The following is a 21,425-nucleotide window of genomic DNA, read 5'->3' on the forward strand; positions in this document are numbered from 1 at the left end:
ACATTAATGACGAAGCCCAGAAGGAGCGTGTCAGTCAAATGATTGAAGATTGTGAGCCTTTTGAGGGGGAGGCTTTACTGGATGCCAAGTGCTTCAAGTGATAAGGATATACTACTGAAAAGTAGATCAATTGTTATAGGGTCCTCTTTATGACAAGCTTCAATTCAAAATTTCTAGGTTTTTGCTCCAGACAAAATTGGTTCTTTTCTCATATTTTTGCAGTAGTAGTTAAATGACACTGGTATCATCTTATGTTTTTTGGTCTCAAGACAATGTGGTGGGATGTCGATAGACGCATTGAATTATATTAGGTAATGGTGTTAGCTCATTGTAATAAGCTTAAAAGCATTAATGGTAACCTTCTGATCAGAGCACACTGATCCAAGAGGTCTTACCAGTTCAACTCCAATTTTATGGGACTAGCACAACACCCGTATTCTTTCTAATTCTAGCTTTTGAAATTATACTGCTTTTTTTACATTTATCATTTATGTGTCTTTTTTAGTTCTTTTGGCAGTTGCAATGTATTAATATATCTGGGAGAGCAGGCTCAGGTGCTTATTCCTCCATTAATCATGTTGGAGCTTACCTTGATCTCCTGTAATTGTATTGAGAGGTTGCAATGACAGTCACTGGGAATTCTGCATGAGGCACGCACATTTAAGATTAAAAATGTGGCCTTTTGGGTTATATATTCGTTTTACATTTGTAATGGCTTATAGTTACTAGAACAGTTCTTTGTGGTTCATCTCTAGTTGTGACAACAGGGCTGCGAAATAAATTATAGAATGATTAGTAAGTAGTCTAGAGGATCCAACTCCATCTAAGTAAGTAAAAAACACCACCTTGGTAAGAGATCCTTTCATTATAAAGTTTAAAATTTCAAATGGTGCCCTACGCTATATGTTCCCAGAGAAGTTAAATGCAACCCATGAGTTAGGCTAGTGGATTCCTACTTGCCCTTGATTATGTAGGGATAGGAAGATATAAAGTTATTTGGAGAATTATATACTTGTGGACTCCTATTCATTTAAATCCAACTTAAACAATTTGAATATAATTATGTTAATGTCTATTTGAATTATTAATGACATAGCCAAATCCAACAATTTATGTATTTTATAATAAATAAATAAATTTTAAACAAATGCAGGATATGATTTATCACTTTTAGTGAAAGACACTTGTCATCACATTAATGGAACTTTCAAAACAATACTAAGGAGCTTGCTTAAAATGGTATTAAAAATGTGAAATTTTGATTTAATATGAATTTTGAAATTTTCAAGTTTTTGAGTAAAATATTATGTATAAAAAAATAAATTTATTAATCGATTAATAAATAACATCTGTAAATTTTGACATGTCAAGTTAAAAATATGTAATCTGACTGATAAATTTTCAAATTTTACACAAAGATGGAAAGCTTGTCCGCCCAAGTCCATATATTTCCCTCCACTACTAAATACTCTCGTAGAGCTCCTCAAAAGTCAAAACTCAGACCTTTATCTGCCTCTCTCGCCTCAAAGAGTTCAGAGTCTCTTTGAAGCCATGGCTTTGGTAAAGCTCTCAGAAATCACTCTCTTCTTTTTTTCGAAAAATTTTCACGTCTAGTTTGCATTCTGATGCCCATTTAGATCTGGATTCGTGTTTATTTTGTTGGGTCTTTGTTGAATCCAATTGGGTTTTGTTTAATCGGTTTTTCTTTGATTCCTGTATATCTGATTGGCTAATGAGAAAATACTCAAAGAGAGGAAAATAATTGACTTAATGAATTGACCTTTGGATTCAAGTGTTGGGTTTTGTTTAGTTTTTTTATTTTCTTCGTATTTAGTCATGAATTTGTTTTGTTTGTACTGTTGTTTAGGTTTTAGATGGCAATGTGGAAATTTTGGATTTATAAATTGGGAGTGTATTTGGTTCAAATCTTTGGATTTCAATGTGATTAGTTTTCTTTGTATGTTGAACTACGAAATTGGAGGCATGAAGTGGAAATCTAGGTTCATGTCGATTCATTTTTCGGATGAAGAAGAATTGAATCTAGATTCGAAGAGTAAACAAATACGTGATTGCGGGTTTTCTCTTTGCAATTGTTTTCTCTTTATTTGTAAATGAAGGTTGTTAAGAACATGAATCAAACTGATGTAGATGTGACATTTATTAAGAGCCTTTTGTTTTAGATTCGAAGGATATGATCCTTCGATCAAGCATTTGTTGTGAGGATACATGGTAATAATCAACATCAGAATTAACTTGAGTGCATGATGTAACTTCATGCTATAGAAAATGGTTTTATGTAACGTATACGTTTGGTTAACTTTAGGTCCTGCATGCGGGGAGCACCATCAAGTATGCTTTCAAGGCACTTATTGCTGCAGAGTATAGTGGAGTCGAGGTTGAATTGGTGAAGGATTTTGAAATGGGTGTATCAAACAAAACTCCTGAGTTTATGAAGATGAACCCAATTGGAAAGGTGGGCTTCTTTAGTATAGACAATGTCTTATACAAGCCATTTTTTTCTTATGTGTTTACCTGAGAAAAGGTCTCTTGTTGTGTAGGTTCCTGTGCTCGAGACACCTGATGGTCCTGTATTTGAGAGTAATGCCATTGCACGCTATGGTTAGGCTATCTTTTAAACTACATTTGTTACACTTTGAAGGCTGTTGTAAGATTTGAATTTCATTGTTGGTTATTACTTTCTGCAGTGACATGCGTGAAGGCTGATAATCCTCTCTATGGCTCTTCACTGATTGAATATGTAAGTGGTGTGAGGATTGTGAGATTGTCTGGGTATTAAAAGATTTGTTTGTTGCTTCCTATGTTTTCAAGTTTGCAGGGTTTAAAATCTTATGTTGGTATATAAACTATAAAGGGCTTGTTTGGTTCGGATGTTTAAAAGTGATTAAATCTTAAAATTTGACTCAATTAGTTTTTCCCCAAGATACTGCTTGGTAAATTCAAATATAGTATAGGATTGAAGGATTTTAAAAGCAAAAGTAATAAGGACAAAGTTTCCTACACCATTAAAAAATTAACATGACTACTGTAATGACCACACCCCAACTGTATAAATATTGTCTACTTTGGGGCCCATGTGCCTCCTGGTTTTGTTCTACCCTAAAGCACATAGCAGTGGGGGAAAAGGTTCCTACGCATTAAAGAGAGATCACTCCTTATAAGCGCATCAAAGCAAACAATATTTGCACAATTAGGGTGGGGTCGTTATAGATGGTATCAAAGTATGCTTATAAGAAGTAATCTTCTTTCAATGTGTAGAGACCTTTTCCCTTACCACTGCGTGCTTTGAGGGAAGAACAAAACCATGAGGGGTATGGGCCCCAAAGCAGACAATATTTACACAGTTGGGGTGGGGTCTTTATACCTACATATTTTGAAAATTTAATCGTTAGATTATATATTCTTAATATTCTTAACATACATGTCAAATTTCGTTCAATTCAGATGTTATCTACTATTTGATCCGTAAACTTATTTTTATGTATAATTTAAGACTACAAAAACTTGAAAATTAAACATTTGATTAATGATATAACTATTGATCTTTGATCTTCTTGAAATTTTGCAAATATGGAGGATATAATAAGAAATTGCAATCTAATGATGAATTTGTCAAAAATCACATTCAATAAAAAGATAGAGAGGGAGTTTGTAGCCATTGCCTACAAACTAGTAGCATTGTAAGATAGTTTTGTTTCATAAACTTTGTTCAATTACTAATATCATTATAAGACAATTGTTTACTCAAAAATGAAAAAAGTTCGTGTATTTGGATTCTAATTCTAATAAGAGCACCCATATAACGCGACTAGATTCCCCCCCTCCCCCCCTATATTATTGCTATTGTTTTCATAATGCTACCATTCTTGTAAATTTTTTCATGTGCTTCCTGTTGAATGGAGACACTTTTGACATTTCTATTTTGCAACCTTGTTTTGGCAGGCCCATATTGAACAGTGGATTGATTTTTCTTCAATGGAAATTGCTGCTAACATAGTGCGCTGGTATTACCCATGACGGGGTTTAATGGCGTACCTTCCACCGGTTAGTCAAGTTCTGCTTTTGCTTATTCTGTTCTCTTAACTTAAATATATTTTCATCTATCTGGAAATAGTGGAACTTTTTCATTTATAATTTAGCTCTTAACTTCCTGTTATCTGCATGAAGGCTGAAGAAGCTGCAATTGCTGCACTGAAGAGAGCACCAGATGCTTTGAATACACATCTTGCTTCCAGCACTTACCTTGTTGGACATTCTGTGACACTGGCTGATATCATTACGACTTGTCACTTGTATACCGGATTTGACCTGATCTTGACTAAGAGTTTTACCTCTGAATTCCCTCATGTAGAGAGGTACTTTTGGACCTTGGTTAATCAGCCAAATTTCCAGAAGATATTGGGTGAGGTGAAGCAAGTTGAATCTATTCCATCTGTTCAGTCCAACAAGAAGCCTTCACAGCCAAAAGAACCTGCAAAACCTAAGGAGGTCAAGAAAGAAGCAGCACCACCTAAAGCAGAAGAGGCTGCTGAGGAGGAAGAGGCACCCAAGCCCAAAGCAAAGAATCCTCTTGATCTTTTGCCTCCTAGCAAGATGATTCTGGATGAATGGAAAAGGCTGTACTCAAACACAAAGGCTAATTTCTGTGAAGTTGCAATTAAAGGTATATCCCGTATATAAGCCTTTTCCTGCCTGTGCATACAAGTGGATTCATTTTAATGTTAGTTTTTGAATGTGGTTGCTTTTGGTAATAATAGTTATGAGTATTCCGGTGTTAAGTAGTTTGTCATTTCTCTTTTTTTTTTTTTTTTTTTTTTTCAGAGCTTTGTCTTATTAATTTTATTTTGGCTCTGTATTTGTAAAATTATACTTTCTTTGTCCCATGTTGTTTGTCCACCTTAGTAGATCAAACTTTTTAAGGGGGTATCATTTAATTCATACTGTTTATATCTAAAAATCATTAGTTTCCAATATTTCCCTTCTTAATATAAACTCAAATGAAGCATATAGAAAACAAATATTGATTTTCAACTAAAGCAAAGGGTAAGTTAGGAACATATTAGAGTAGCTGATTATTTGAATAAAATTGTGACTTGGCCAGAAGAATCTACTGCAGCCGTACCTTTATGAATTCTAACCCAACCAGCATGATAAGGCTGAATTTATTAGAGCCTGTCATGCATGATATTAAGGGAAAAAAGTTTGGATGCATGCTTTTTTAAGAGATGTAATGAAGGTTATTTAAGAAGGTTTAGTGGGTAGTCTCCTTGTGCACTTCCAAGTAGACCCCCAAATGAAATGCCGAAGTGGGATTTTGGTTGGGCTTCAATTTCTAATATAAAATTTTAAAAGTTGACATTTTGGCTACTTGCAATGTTTTATTCCCAATTCAAAATTCCCCTATTATGATTTTTATGCAGTTTATAGTTCAGAGATGTTCATACTTTGTATTATGCAATATCATTTTACTTATAAAAAGAAAAGGCATTTTATATCACTTGAGATTTGGAACTTCCATCAATCAATCTTGATTGTTTCTTGAACCTACTTATATATATTCCTTTCTTCTAGCAGTTCTGCTTTTTCATACTTATACTATAATTTATTCACCTGTTCTATAACTGTTCGCTTGGTTTATGCACTTCTGGGCCTTCTTGGTGTGTGAGATTTAATAATTTAATCCTTTTTCAGTCTTGTTAGTTCACATTTGTGTGTGTGTTAGAACTCCAGTTATTTAGTGCTGTTAAGCAGTGCATGTGTGTCTGTGTGTGATATATAATAATTGGATTGCTGTATGTGTTTTCAACTTTGCTTCCTCTTGCAGGGTTTTGGGACATGTTTGACCCTGAAGGCTACTCCCTTTGGTTCTGTGATTACAAGTATAATGATGAGAATACTGTATCGTTTGTTACATTGAACAAGGTGGGTGGTTTCCTGCAATGTATGGATTTGGCTCGTAAGTATGCATTTGGGAAGATGCTGATCATTGGCTTAGAGCCTCCATTCAAGGTGCAAGGGTTGTGGCTCTTCAGCGGAACAGAAATTCCTCAATTCATTATTGATGAGTGTTATGATATGGAACTGTACGAATGGAAGAAGGTTGACATTAATGACGAAGCCCAGAAGGAGCGTGTAAGTCAAATGATTGAAGATTGTGAGCCTTTTGAGGGGGAGGCTTTACTGGATGCCAAGTGCTTCAAGTGATAAGGATACTACCTTGAAGTAGATCAATTGTTATAGGGTCCTCTTTATGACAAGCTTCAATTCAAATTTTCTAGGTTTTTGCTCCAGACAAAATTGGTTCTTTTCTCATATTTTTGCAGTAGTAGTTAAATGACACTGGTATCATCATATGTTTTTTGGTCTCATGACAATGTGGTGGGATATCGATAGACGCATTGAATTATATTAGGTAATGGTGTTAGCTCATTGTAATAAGCTTAAAAGCATTAATGATAAGCTGTGGATCAGAGCACACTGATCCAAGAGGTCTTACCCGTTCAACTCCAATTTTATGGGACTAGCACAACACCCATCTTCTTTCTAATTCTAGCATATGAAGTTATTTTGCATTTTTACATTTATATGTGTTTTTTTTTAGTTCATTTGTCAGTTGTTATGTGTTAATACATCTGCTAGAGGAAGCTCAGGTTCTTGTTCCTCCATTAATCATGTTGGAGCTTACCTTGCTCCCCTATAATTGCATTGAGAGGTTGCAATGACAGTCACTGAGAATTCTGCACGAGACACGCATATTTATGATTAAAAATGAGGCTTTTTCTCTTTTATGTAATCGTTTTACATTTGTAATGTGGGTTTCTCATAGATACTCTTAACAGTTCTTTGTGGTGCCTCTATGGTTGTTATGACAACAGGGTTACATTGCGAAATAACATGTGCAATGATTGAGATGTAGAGAGGATCGAACTTTACCTAACTAATTAAATAAAAAAATAAAAATTTGTGCCATTGTAAGAGATGCTTTAATTACAAAGTTTAAAATTTCAAATGAAGCCCTACATTCTGCATTCCTAGAGAAGTTAAAGGTACCCATAACTTAGGCTTTCAAATGGTGCCCTACATGGCGTTAAAGGAATCATCTAAGGTTTCTAGGAGAATTATTCTTGTGGAGTTTTATTCATTTAAGGCAAATGTTAACAAGAACAATGAGATACTTAGTGTGTGTTTGGCTCTAAATTAAAAAACCAACTTAATTTACCATTCAACTTATTTTTATTACCATTCATGGGTTTTACTGCACCTTTTGGTATTATTAATGGGTTTCACTGTATTATTTCAGCTAACTTTTACTTTTATCTACAGTGCTTTCAGCAAAAAGTTTTCAATTTCAACAAAATAAGCGAATCCCAAATAAACCTTCATTAAAGTTGAGTTATTGTGAGATCTTGTTAATAAAAAATTGGCATAAATGAATGAGAGGGGCTAGAAATGGCTAAAGTGATAAGCGTGGAACTCAAAAGCATGGTTTTAAAATCGGACCAGCTAGTCCGACCGGTTTAAGCACCAATCCAGTCTGATAAAAAACCCCCCAAAATGGGTAAAAATTGATAATAAAAAATAAAACCCAGTCAAAACTAACCAAATTGGGTTGAACCAGGAGCCAGAGGCAAAAACAATTTTGCCCCGGTCTAATTTTTAAAACCATACTCAAAAGTTAAAATGATACTCTTTGGACAAAATTGCCCTTTGTAAGAGATGCTTTCGTTACGAAGTTTAAAATTTCAAATGGTGCCATACATTGTGGCATTGTGCGTTCTTAGAGAACTTAAAGGCAACCCATAACTTAAGCTGGTGGATGTGGATGATTCCTCCTCCTTGTCCTTTGTTATGTCAAGATCAGAATCATCTAAACTTTCAAGGAGAATTATTCTTGTGGAGTCCTATTCATCTAAATCTAACTTAAACAAAATTTGAATATAACTATATTAATATCTATTTAAATTATTAATCACATAACCAAATCCAATAATTTATGTATTTTTCAATATAAAATAATGTTTAAAAAATGCAAGTCACAACTTGAGCTTTGAAAGCAAAGGAGTATGTATGCAATATATATTCCAAATTTTTTACCATTTGTTGAAATAGGTGAAATATATATAGTTATTATATTGCCATAATTTTATTTACACAATAATAAAATAAATTAAACATCTATCCAAAAAGATATATATAAATTAAACAAGTACATAATAACATATTTACTCCTTTAGATTCTGCCCACTAGCAAGTCATATTCACATTTTAGGCAGCCAGGGAGAGTCAACATTGTAACGCGGAGACCCATCACGACTTTGAAGTTGCAGTTGTTGTACATAACGTAACTACATATTTATTAGCTGATGGTAACAAGAAAGAATTCCAAAATGGGCACATAGGTCTTTTTCCTTTTTCAATTTTCTTTATTCCCAAACAGAGAAACAGAGAGAAACAGAGAGAGAGAGAGAGAAAGAGAGAGATGAGTAGAATTCCAAGCCTAAGATCTCTGCAATCCCTTTTCCTCTTTTGCTTGATCTCTCTGCAATTCATTTCAGGTCTCTCTCTCTCTTTGTTATTATTATTTCAATGTCTGAATTTCACTATTTTGTTCAAACATATATATTTTTTGTTTGGTTTATGATAAAAAAGACAAAACCGTACAAGAATTAGAAACCAAGGAACATAAAGAGTAGTGGGTGCTTTTATGTTGTTCTGTACAAGAATCTCTCAGTTGGGTCTCAGATCAATTTACTTTTAGCTTTGCGTTGGCCAATTGTTTTTGGGTTTTCTTGGAATGAATAGAAAAAGGAGGGAATGCATGGTTAAGGAATTGAAAAGTTTTAATTTTTTTTTTCCTTCTCTTATTAGTTCTATGTAATTAGCATGTTTAATTTCATTGCTTTTCTGCGCCAATTTTCCTGGGAAAACGGAAAAAAGTAGCTCTAGAATTCGAACTAACTGATGCATAAAACTACAAGATTTGGTTTTTCTTTTTCTACTTTTTCTTTGCAACCAAATATATAGGTGGAGTGTTTTGCATGTTATGGAACCTTGCCAATTAGGGACAATATAACTGGCTTTTTAGTTGTTTTTAATTTGGATTTCATTTTCTGATAGATACGATAGGATTTGAAATTATGGTTCCATCCATGATTATTGCTTTTTATCATCAGGCCATGGACGAGATTCGAACCTAGTTCCTCATTAAATGATAACGGATCTTACTAGTTAAGCTAATTGGGACCAACTTTAGTTTGGGAAAATGAATGTAGACGAATTAGATATAAAATAAAATTCCAGTTCAATTATATTATTGGTTCAGCTTATATCAGAACGGAACCAGTTCTGTGGTTTACCAGACATCACCTAATTGCTCATTGTAAATACAGTTTACCTAGTAACATGACTTGGTTTCATTCTGTTACTCTATAGTTAGATGGGGCATGGATCAGGTGATATGTGTTGTTTGGAAATGAAAATTACATAAAAAGAAGTTTAATTTGAAACTCAAAGTTGTTTTCTTTGTTTTTAGTTTCATCAATATCTAAACAAAGGGTTTAATTTGTTATTTTGTGATTTATCTAACAATTTGTGTGTATTTGAAGGCTTTGCAAATGATTCTCCAAGTACAAAAGATGAAAATAATGCTGGGAGTCATGGTGCTTCGGGTAGTTCTGTAGGTATCAAGATAGTTATTGTATGCCTGGGTTTGGTGGCAGTTTTTGCTTTTGCTGTGTTGTTATTCAAGATATGGCAGAAAAAGAAGAGAGAAGAGCAGCATGCTCGTCTTCTAAAGCTGTTTGAGGATGACGATGAGCTTGAGGTTGAACTTGGTATTCGGGACTGAGATCCTTTCTCATTCATGTATTGACTGTAATCAAGAGGTGTGCCTCATGGCTTTTGTTTTGCCTTTCATTAGTAGCAACCACTGCTTTGTTGATATAGGTTGTTTGAAACTTTATATTTATAGCTTTTTCTGCATTATATCTTTATTGAATACTGGTTTGTAGATCTTATTGTGATTATGCTTATAGGTGATCTATTCCAAGGGATTGTTGATTTTTCCAAGAAATGAGTTTTGTTGTGAACTTAGATTTTTCAAGGCTTTGGCATTACGGTTCTACTAGCTCCTCCTCATCCCGCCCCTCCCTCTCATTCTATGTGTTACTGTCATTTTTGTATGTTATCATTTCCTGCCTCTAGTACATCTTATTGTGAAACAATGATGTTATTGCACCCCACATATTTGCACCATGATAGCAAATCAGCAAGGTCTATCATTTTACACTTAAACAAATTAAAATACAATGTAAGAATATAAATGCACCACCTCTATCTAGCTTGTAAGAATAACCCATGAACTGTATATGGACATTGGACAAGCAGGGTAAAATTAGTTGTTGGAGAACACATTGGAGAAAGTATAAACACCTTCCAAATTTACATCCCAGATAATGGATGATTTCACCCCTTTTCACTAATTGGTCAGCTTCCAGATACATTTTCAGCATTTATAACCTAAGCTATCCTCACCAAGCTTTTGGAATAGATGATGAGGATAGCTTGGTGATGATGATTTATAAGCAATTCTACTTTCAACTTGCATTTGAGAAGGAAATGGTATATTCTGTCATATGATTGAGAGTATTTAAGACTTTTAAGGATTTTGATCATTATCTGTGAACATTGCCTTTGAAGCAGAATTGTGTTTTTGAAACAGATTTCTGTGTGTAAAAATCTGGAGGTGACATGTTTGAGAACAAGATGATTGGAAGTTGTCTGAGATAGTTTGGCACGTATTAATTATTATGAAGAAAATGAATGTCACGGTTTTACTTGAAACAAAAGCAAGGCCAACTAGGATGTGGGCCAAGTTGGTTAGAAACAATATGACAGTCTATGACTAATGGAATAAAATAATATTGATGGCACTGGTTGTTAATTGGTTGTGCTGTCTACGATTCCATGGAATAAGAGTGTTGTTGAAGTAGTCAGTTAGGTGCAATATCACAGTTATTGTGATGTGGAAATTAATATTTATTTTGATTAGGACATCATTTCTCTTCTTGTTGGCATGATTAGTGATTTTGATGATGTTGGTGCCCCTTCACTATGGTAGTTTAAAACATCAACTAGTTTCTTTCTTTCTGCATTTAAATGGGGGTAAGCGGGTCTGGTATTGCTGGGAAAAAAAAATAGAGAGAGAGTATTAGACGAACAAGAAAAAGAGTAGTTATAGGAAAATCTGATGCATATTTTGTATTTTAAATTGGTTTAATGATGATGATGTTGGCAGTTTGCCTTTTCATTTTGAAAGTTTAGGACTACCATAATGAGCTATATGGTTTGTCTTTGTTTTTTTATTCAGTTGGATGATACTATAGGCAAGTCAAATGAGTATTTTGCTATATGTTCCGTGATTAAATTAAATGTAAATATAATTTTTTAGTCTTGTGTGTTCAAGATCAAGTTGGAAGGCCTTCCAAATTATTGCCGCTGTAGCTAAACTAGAGCACTCCCGTGAGATGTAAATAGCCTCAATGCGTATAAAAAAAAAAACAAAAAATAGCCTCAATGCATATTTTTAGAAGTCTGCATTTCATATCATTATTACTCATTCTTAGGGGATTTTAGAAACTATTGACTGACCAATGGATAGGACTATATACTTCAAGATCTAGCTCACCACAGAAAGAAGCTACAGGGTCTGGTCTCCTGCCACTGGTTGTGTAAAGATCAACTTTAAAATTAGACCCAAGAAATCAGTGAGTACACATGGGAAGTCAGCCATTCTGATGCAGAAAATTGGTGGTTCATGAGCTATGTTGGAAACTCTCTGATTTCTGAGGGGAAAGCAACCTGTTATTAGCTTCCCTAAATGCAAGATTCTTTGCAGCCCCCCGAGATTAATCTCATGGAATATGTGAGTTTCATGCAGATTCCCTCCTGGAAGGTTGTTTTATTCTCATCATAGATCAAGTAGGCTAGCCATTCATTTTTTATATTAGTTTTTCAGGTTCTCTTCTAATGGACAGTCTGTTTGAAATGCATTATTTAGTTCTCTAGAATTTGTAGCTATTACATTCTTCTAGCCAATTTTCATCCTAGGCTTACAAAAAGTCTTACCTCAATTACTTAGCTAAAAAATATGATATCCATGGTTGAAGGGAGACTAAATATTTCTTGTCAAGAAGACGACATTGGGCAGAAACAACATGACCCTAGACATAAACTGAATATTGTATGGCATGTTTTTTGGAGTGAAAAAATGACATTCAGCAACAAATGCCGTGTTGAAGTTGTGTTTTTCTCTTATTATTTTAAAAATGTCATGTTGCTTCATGCTTGCATAATGGTATACTTAAAAATGTCATGTTGTTTGCATAAAATAGTATATTTCGTTTAACAAATAGGGAATGTTGATCTTGTCATAAACGTACATGTTTAGCCCCATGCGTTTCTCAATTTATTTTTTGACACAGAGGAGGGAACTTAATATATTACTACTTCCGTCCCACTTTGTTTGTCCTCTATTCCATTTTGAGATGTCTCAAAATATTGTCATGTTTTTAAAAATAAAAGTCATTAATTTACTAATGTTCCTATTATACCTCTATTTTATTAATAATTCAATTTTTTGATAAATTTATTTAAGGGTAGTCTTGGAAACTTATACAATTTTAAAAGGTAAATAAGATAATAAATGATGTTCTCTTAAAAAGTTTAATTTTTTAAACATGACAAATAAAGTGGGACGGATGGCGCACTTAAAATCAACTTGACAATTCAAAAATATTACTCCACAAGCAAAGTCAAACACTTCGTTTAATCAAACCTAGCCGCAGGAGTATACATATTGTGATATTAAAGCCTTTAGGGAAAATTATTTTATATTAGATGAGCAATTTTTTATCTCTTCTTATATTCTATCAAAAAGGAATATTTTTTTCTTCTTATAGTAATGCACTCACTATTATGTGGGTAGGATATATATATATATATATATTATACATACAATTTTTTATCACTAAATGTAATATATATTACATTTAGTGTACTAAATAATTACTTTTAACTTAAATGAATTAAGTTCTACATTGGTATTGAATTGATAAATTTCACAGTGAGTCAACTGATTCACCACCAAATTGGGAGATGTTTAAGCAAAAGAGTGGCAGCTTGGTAAGAATTATAGCAGACTGAGACCAAATTTTCATAGCCCCAAAACTCATACAAGCCCTCCACGATTAAATATTTTGCATTCAAATATAAGTCTGACATTTAGCAAGTGAGTTTGGCAAGCTCCACTCACAAAAAGAAAATCACCACCCCCATTTTTAAAAAAAAATTATGGTTACCATACTTTCAACAAATAAGCAATTATTAAAGCGCATCTAACCAAACTTTGGTATTTTAAGAGGAAAACTGGGGTTGAAAGTGATTCATTAGGGTTGAAGATGGCAAGTCTATTATATGATTATTGAGCTAAATTGACAAATAAAATTATGATTAAGCAAATTGCACCAAACAACTTTGATAGTTGAGATAGACTCACACACACACACACACACATATATATATATATATATATCTTTTTTTGTTTGCTTCAAGAGGAAGTGGATATTTAAATAATAATGTCTTTGATTATATTGAGCATCAAAAACCAATCTATCATCAATTTGATTTAAATAGCCCAAACTTACTCTAGAATTATCAATCCTTTGCATTATCCATTTTGTTTTAATCCGTCTTTCAATTACTTTAGAATTAAGAATTGTTTGTATCTAATAAATAAATAAATAAAAAGTATTTGAAGTTCTGGGTATATAACTCAATTCACAAAATTAATTTTACTAAAAGCCAGGTTTTTGTAAATTTAATAATTGATGATCCAATATAATAGCCAATTAGCCATACACTTGGCTTCAAAACTGTTCTAGCTTGAATGAATAGCATATTTTGTTTTACAGGCAAGGTAGTATACTCTTGTGGTATATTTGGCACAGGAAACGTGAAACCAATAAATTCCTTGTAATAAATACTCCATCACATATAGAGCTTGACATTCAAACTGAAACAAAGGGCCATTTTCATAATAAAAAAAAAGATAAACAAAGTGATGAGCCATCACATATTCACATGAGTTCCCCCCTCACATAAATTTCCTTATTTATGTGTTATGTACTATCTAAATTTGTATAGTCTGACTATGAATAGCTACTGGTATAAAGTACATCAAAATATCACTATTGGTGATAACATATGAATTTGATCTTGTGTTTGTGAGTCACTGGACTTCATCCTATTGTAATGGAAAGTGTGGAATAAAAAATACTGATAGAGTGAGACAAGTGTTGGGAGATGAAATATGAAAGAGAGGGGAAATATGTATTTTCATCTCATTAAAAAATTGTGAGGGAAATTCAGCAATTTTGGCCAAACCAGAAACAATGCATTCGGCCATTAATTTGTTAAAAATAATAAAAAAAAAAAAGGAAAAAAAAACGTCTTATCAATGTTTCCAATCTTTCACGTTTCCAATTTTCCACATAAAAGTTGAGCGATTAAAGTCAAGTGACATAACATGTTCTTCTGACTCTAACCTTTAAGTTATAAATTAATGAACCATTTTAAGAAATTTAATACATATTTACATAAAATTGTTTTTTGATAATTAGAATAATTTGTTAAGAAAAAGGAAAAGAAAAAAAAAAAGTGTCTTATCAATGTTTCTAATTTTCCACAGAAAAGTTAAAAGAATAGAGTCAAGTGACATAACATGTACTTTTAACTCTATCTTCTAGGTTCTAATGCTCCTTTTTCATTATTGTAATTATCAAAAAGCAGTCTCATATAAGAAGAAGCCATTACAACTACTTCATCAATGGGTGACCTTGACAAAAACCTTTTAGAAAATAAATATATATTTTTCATCCACATAAGATATTTATTCATGTTGAAGGGTGGTTTTGTCATGTAATAATTAACCATGATAATAATAGTTAAAATTTTAATTATTTATTTTCTAAATAAATTTGTAAACTTTGTATTAGGTTATTTGAAACAATATATAAACACACAGAATTTTTAACCTTTGAGAATTGTAATTTTTGTGAGTGTAAAAACTCTAAAAATGTATGGCACTTGATATGTAAATTTTATAGCAACTGAATAGGTCTTGATATGAAAATTCATGACTCTTTAATCGAAAATTTGCACCACTTTGTAAGTTATGGATTCCCATCATTGTCAATTGTCATGTTGATGTTAGGACCCACTCTACAAAGAAAGAAGAGCCTGCTTTATTTTCATCACATGATGGTCACATCTCATGCAATCATAGATCAAGATATATCAATTTCATAAGCTAAATTTACCACCTAAAATATTATATATATATATATATATATTAACCTTTGAATTTCTTAACTAAACTGATTTTATATTCAATTCTATAATTAATCATGATCTTATTATTTTCCACTATATTGAAGGTTCATGCATGCACCTCAATTCAGAACCTCAATTTCACACTAATATATTTAATTAATTTAAGGGAATGTCAAACATAGTGTGAAAAACCTCAAAATCGTACATCACAAAACCCCAACCTCAAAATTCTTTCAATTCACATTACACAGTAAGTTTCAAGGGAATTTACATCACCCAGTGTTATGACTTTTTATTTATTTATAATTATTTGACCATCTTTACATGTGTCACATGAGTGGTAGAAAATGTCTATTAATTGGCCTACAGTTTCTATGACTTGAATTGTTTTCCATTGACTCATTGTCTTTAAAATAAAATATAAAATAAAATAAAATAACAAAAATGAAAGAGAATACTTGTCCATTTAAGGCATTAACTAATGCATTTTACTCCCATTCCGTTATTTAGACAACAACAATGTTAGGGGTACAACTTTTATCATCATAAAATTTATCCATATAGATTAGAGTAAATATTGTTATGAATTAATATTGATGTTATTTGTATTCTACATCGATAGATCATGTCAGTGATTTTTTTTTAATTGTGTTTTTAGAAAATACCCCCCCCCCCCTCCAAAAAAAAAAAAAAAAAACTTATTTAGAAAGCCCAAATATTTTCTTAAAAATAATTAAGTTTGTCAATTTTTCAACTTTCCAAGCATCCATATAATTAATGCTCATACAATATTTCTCTTTATTATTATTATCTTTTTCTTTCCTTAACCTATTGAGAGGGAATAATCTTGGCCAAATCATCTTAATTAATCATGTTGGATCGATCTCTACAATAATTTCTTTAATTAAAAAAAATGTCTTTTAAGAAAAAAAAAAAAAAAAAAAACCAGAGAGAATATCTCTCAAATCAATTGTACTCAAGTCCTATTAGACCATTCCACACGTTGCCAAACCTACATGGCCTTCATGAGAGCTTTGTCTCACTAGTTCTACCATAGGTCTATAATCTTATGGCTTTATTTTTTATTTGACCAACTTAACATGCCTCACATAAGTGGCAGGAAATTTCAATTGGCCTATAGTCTCTCTATGACTTGAAAAGTTTTCCATATACAAGAGAATACTTGTCCATTAAGGCATTAACTAATGCATTTTGCCCCATTCCGTTATTTAGACGGCAACAATATTAGGGGTACAACTTTTATCGGCATGATATTTATTCAAATGGATTAGAGTAAATATTATTATGAATTAATATTGATGTTATTTGTATTCTATATCAATAGATCATGTCAGTGATTTTAAAAAATTATAGAAAATACTCCCCAAAAAAAAAATATTTAGGAAATACAAATATTTTCTTCAAAATAATTAAGTTTGTCAATTTCTCAACTTTCCAAGCATCCATATAATGCTCATACAATATTTCAATTTATTATTATTATCTTCTTCTTGTTCTAAAACCTATAATAGTGCACTTAATATTTTCAACTAGTAACCTAATGGTCCGTTTGGATTAAGGGGAGAGGGAGAGGCTGTTTTTAGGCAATCTATTTACTCCCCTTTAAGCCCCTCCCTCCACCCTTAATCCCTAAGTAGACAAGCATGGTCCATTCTGTAAATTGTGCAGATTTTTCTAAACTGGAGATTAGAGTCATTAGACCATAGATATAAATGTCAGCAAATTGACAATAGCCATGGTGCTAAAAAGTCTACAACCTATAGATTTATAATAATTATTCTACACTATTAGGCCAAGACATTAATATAAGTTTATTTTAGTATAGGCTGATTTAATATGTATCCCACAATAAAAATAAATGAATTTACTAGTTAAACTAACAAAGAATTCATCTTCAATTTGTAAAGCCAAGTGACCAAACCTTTATTGATAGAACACAATTCTAAGAGTGTACAACACAAATTCAAAACCAGAATAAAACATAAATTCTAAGAGTGTAGAACTTGCGCCTTGATCAGTTTTAAATGATAAAAATAAACCTACTTTGTAATTTATTTTTAATAATTTTTCCATTCATGTTAATTTCCCTTACTCGGTCAAACCCTGCATTGACTATGAAAACGAAATACCAACCACCAGGGAAAGCTCATATATATGCATGGTGCCAATGTGCCTAAACCATAGCATTTAGGCTCTATTAGTGACAAATACTAATTGGTTAAAAAATAAAAAGTGACACACGATAAATATAAGACTACATGCCCAACTTTTATTACAACAAAGGCTAGCGTCAAAAGGTAGTACTGAAGACTAAACAAATTTCATAATAATTGATTGATTGAACATTACTTTCAAGTGGGTCCTTCAATATTAATGATACTACTTTTACTTGAATCAATCACATCACACTATTTAACTAATAATTGTGAAAAATGAAAAAAATGAAAAACTTTTGCCTTTCTATATTTCTTTTAATATAAGATTCTTGGAATCTATTTGTTTTATTGAAATTGAAAACTTTTTTTAAAAATATGTAAATAAAAATAAAAGTTACTAAATATATAGATAGGACCATAAATAATACAAAAAGTGCAATAGATCATGAATAATAATAATAATAAAATAAATAGTAAAATAAGTTGCAAAAATAATCTTTACAAACGGACACTAAGACATAAACACCAATTATTTTCTTTTCTTTCCTCGTTTACAATGAACTCAAATTTGCATAACACTAATATAAAAGATTGGTATCACCAATTTTATTCTTCCCTTTGCTTTATTATATATAGATTTGCTTTTGCGCCTAGAATAAACAAATATGCGCTGAAGACGAAGATGTTGTTCAAATGGAATTCGTTAGTTTTCTTATTTAAACTTACTGAATATTTTATTTTATTTTATTTATTTATAGGTAAAATTACTGAATTGTTTTGTTGTAATATTATTTCATGATCATTTCCAATTTCGGTATTCTATACAATCAAGCCATCATTCAATAAATCATGTTAATTAGACTTTGGCAGTGTGGTTATGCTTAAATCATACCTTCTAATATTACTCCCTCAATTAGCATCAGATGATTAAATTGGTTTTTTTTTTTTTTTCTCTAAACCATACCACATTAGCTATTCATTTTTTTTTTTTTTTTTAAGTAAACATGAGCTATTCATTTTTCAAGGTAACATTGTGCCTAAGAACAACGTCCATATATGCAAGGAAAATGTGGCCCTAAACCATAGATTTGAGCTCTATTATTGAGACATACTAAATGTTGTTAAAAAAAGAAAAAGTGATTAAATGCTAATTTTTTTTTTTGAGAAGCCGATTAAATGCTAAATATAATATGCCAAACTTTTATCACCATCTCAAAAGCAAAAATTTCATAATAATTAACATGTCCTATTGTGATTGAAACATCATTTTTACTAGGTCCATCATTAATGATATATATTTATTTATTATCAATCACATCCATTATGTTAGTAGTAGTAGTAAAAAATGATAAAAATCCTACAAACTTTATTACATAAATTAATGTGGTAATAAATATGATTTGGGAATTTTGATAGCATAGTAAATTAAGAAAAATTCAAAAAATACAACATATTTTTCTATATAACTTTGCAAATTATGTAACAATGAATTTGATTGGTAAATTTTCAAAAACATAAAAATAAAATATGAATAATTTTTTTGTAATTAGTAACAGTACATAAATTTGTATAGATTATATAGTAAAATTAGTAACATATCTATCATCACACATATATGAATGTTTGAATTGCTATTTTCTAATTGGCAGGACTCAATTATTTTGTAAAAGTTAGATGGTAAAATTTATAACATCCCTAATATAGTCAACAAAAATTTATTTCCCTAGACTGATTGGCATCAAAATGACCATATATAATGTGTTTTTTTTTATTGTCCGTCATTGACATCCTAGTGCACATATTTGGACTGCACATGTCCTAATCTAATGCAGAAGATACATTTTTGTTTCCTTCACACACATTATCAATCAGTCTCAGACACAGACACCATCATATGAATAAGGCATGCCTGAGACACATATGAAAGTTGGATTCATGAGATAGATTCTTGAAGGGCATGTTAGTCACTCAAAAAATAAAAAAACAAAAATATTGGATAAGCTTTTGCCCTATTTGGTGCTCATTGCACCTGCAAAAGCATCCACCTTGCACAAAAACTACTACGTCTTGTATGGAATTTTAGCAAATCACTATTCCCCACGTCATTTTCTCTCTCTCCTCTCTCTCTCTCTCTCTCTCTCTAGGTAGACAAAGACAGAAAGAGCTATTAAAGGAGGAGAAGTAGTACTAGAGCTCTATGCAAAGTTTGTTTGGTATTAGAAAAAAATTCCAAAAACTAACTAGCAGGGGTGAGTTCCAAAGCCAGGTCTGTGCTTGCCTACCTCATCACATCTCTTCTAGTTGTAGAATTTATTTCAAAGTAGGTGTAGTTTTGAATTCATCTCTTGGATCTGTTTTCAGACAAAAGAATATTTTGTCCAAAGCCAGTGCTGTTTCTTAAGCTTATTTTCTAGCTTTTCCATGGCTTTTTATGGAAATATTTTTTTTTCCTCAAAATGATTAATGAAAACTTTGCTTGATGTTACTGATTTTGTTCTTTTTATATATATATGTATATATATATATATATTGGCTTCTAGAGCTCTCGGTTTTATGTAATAAGTTCATGATGGTGCTTCATAATTTCAGTGCTAGTTCTTAAGCCTATTTTCTAGTTTTTCTTTTTCTTTTTCTTTTTTTCCACAAAATGATCGATGAAAAATTTGCTTGATATTATTGATTTTGTTATTTTTATGTACTTTTTTTTTAGTTCTAGAACTCACGGTTTTATGTAATAAGTTCATGATGGTGCTTTATATTTCAGTGCTAGATAATGTTTCTTAAACTTATTTTCTAGCATTTCCTAGGCTTTGTATGGATATGTGTTTCTTTTCCTTATTCTTATTTTTTTCCCCTCAAATGATTAATGAAAAATATTAGGCCATTGGTTCAAGTCTCATGCCAAGTTTGAGTCCTAATATATATTTTTCTGATTTTTACAACAAAAAATTCTCAATTTTCTTGAGCTGATCTGAGTTGATTTTGACATTTTTCTAGTCTTTGAGCTTCTCAATCTCATGTAGATCATGGATTTGGTTAGTGTAACCATAAAACCCTAAAAACACACACATGTACAACACTTGCACACAAAGACACAAACACAAAAAAATCGTAGTCATTTTACTGTAGGATCTGGCTTTGTTATTAGGTCAAGTGCATGTTTCAACAGTAGTTCATAGCCCTTAATTTATGCTTCTCCTTAATATTGAAGTAATTGTTCACTGTCTATGACGTCATTTCTTCTTAATAATTGACATTCATTCAACACATTAAACCAATACCTTTTGGCAATTCCGCAAACTCGTTTTGGCAAGCATCAATTTTCTGTTGCAACTTTCAAACTAATCAACTCTACATTAGTTGAAATGTTTAATTACACACATCAAAGACAATATTTGTGTAATAGTCTCATATTGAACATATAAAACCTACTGATTTTGCTAGAGAAAGTAACATATAACTACATGATGTCACTTGCTAATGTGTTTAGGCCTCTCAGGTTGTGCAATGGGGAGAAGAAAGATTGAGATCAAGCGGATTGAGAACAATACAAAACGCCAAGTCTCCTTCTGCAAGAGGAGAAATGGACTCTTAAAGAAAGCTTGTGAACTTTCTGTCCTATGCGACGCTGAAGTGGCTCTTCTCATCTTCTCCAGTCGTGGACGGCTTTATGAGTATGCAAACAACAGGTGAATTAACCTCACATATCTTCATTTTCATTGTTTATCATGTTTCTCTGCTCATTGGGTGAAAATAGCTAAATCAAACATATGTATTTGTCTTGTGGGATTTCCTAATTCATCTATAGATCATGTACTTATTTATTTTTCTTTTGACATT

General features: G+C 31.9%; 1 protein-coding gene and 1 pseudogene across 1 annotated transcript; both read left to right on the forward strand.

The window, feature by feature from the left end:
• Positions 1-1,458: 1,458 nt before the first annotated feature.
• LOC112015693 (elongation factor 1-gamma 2-like) lies at positions 1,459-6,565 on the forward strand (annotated as a pseudogene).
• A 2,889-nt stretch (positions 6,566-9,454) lies between these two features.
• Positions 9,455-21,278, forward strand: LOC112015696 (uncharacterized). Its single transcript, XM_065766274.1, has 3 exons — positions 9,455-9,470; positions 9,624-9,851; positions 21,076-21,278. Exons 1-3 carry the CDS (start codon positions 9,455-9,457, stop codon positions 21,276-21,278), a joined length of 447 nt encoding a protein of 148 aa, XP_065622346.1.
• Positions 21,279-21,425: the final 147 nt, after the last annotated feature.

The sequence above is a fragment of the Quercus suber genome, unplaced genomic scaffold, assembly GCF_002906115.3.
Source record: "Quercus suber isolate HL8 unplaced genomic scaffold, Cork oak 2.0 scaffold_697, whole genome shotgun sequence".
NCBI lineage: Eukaryota > Viridiplantae > Streptophyta > Magnoliopsida > Fagales > Fagaceae > Quercus > Quercus suber.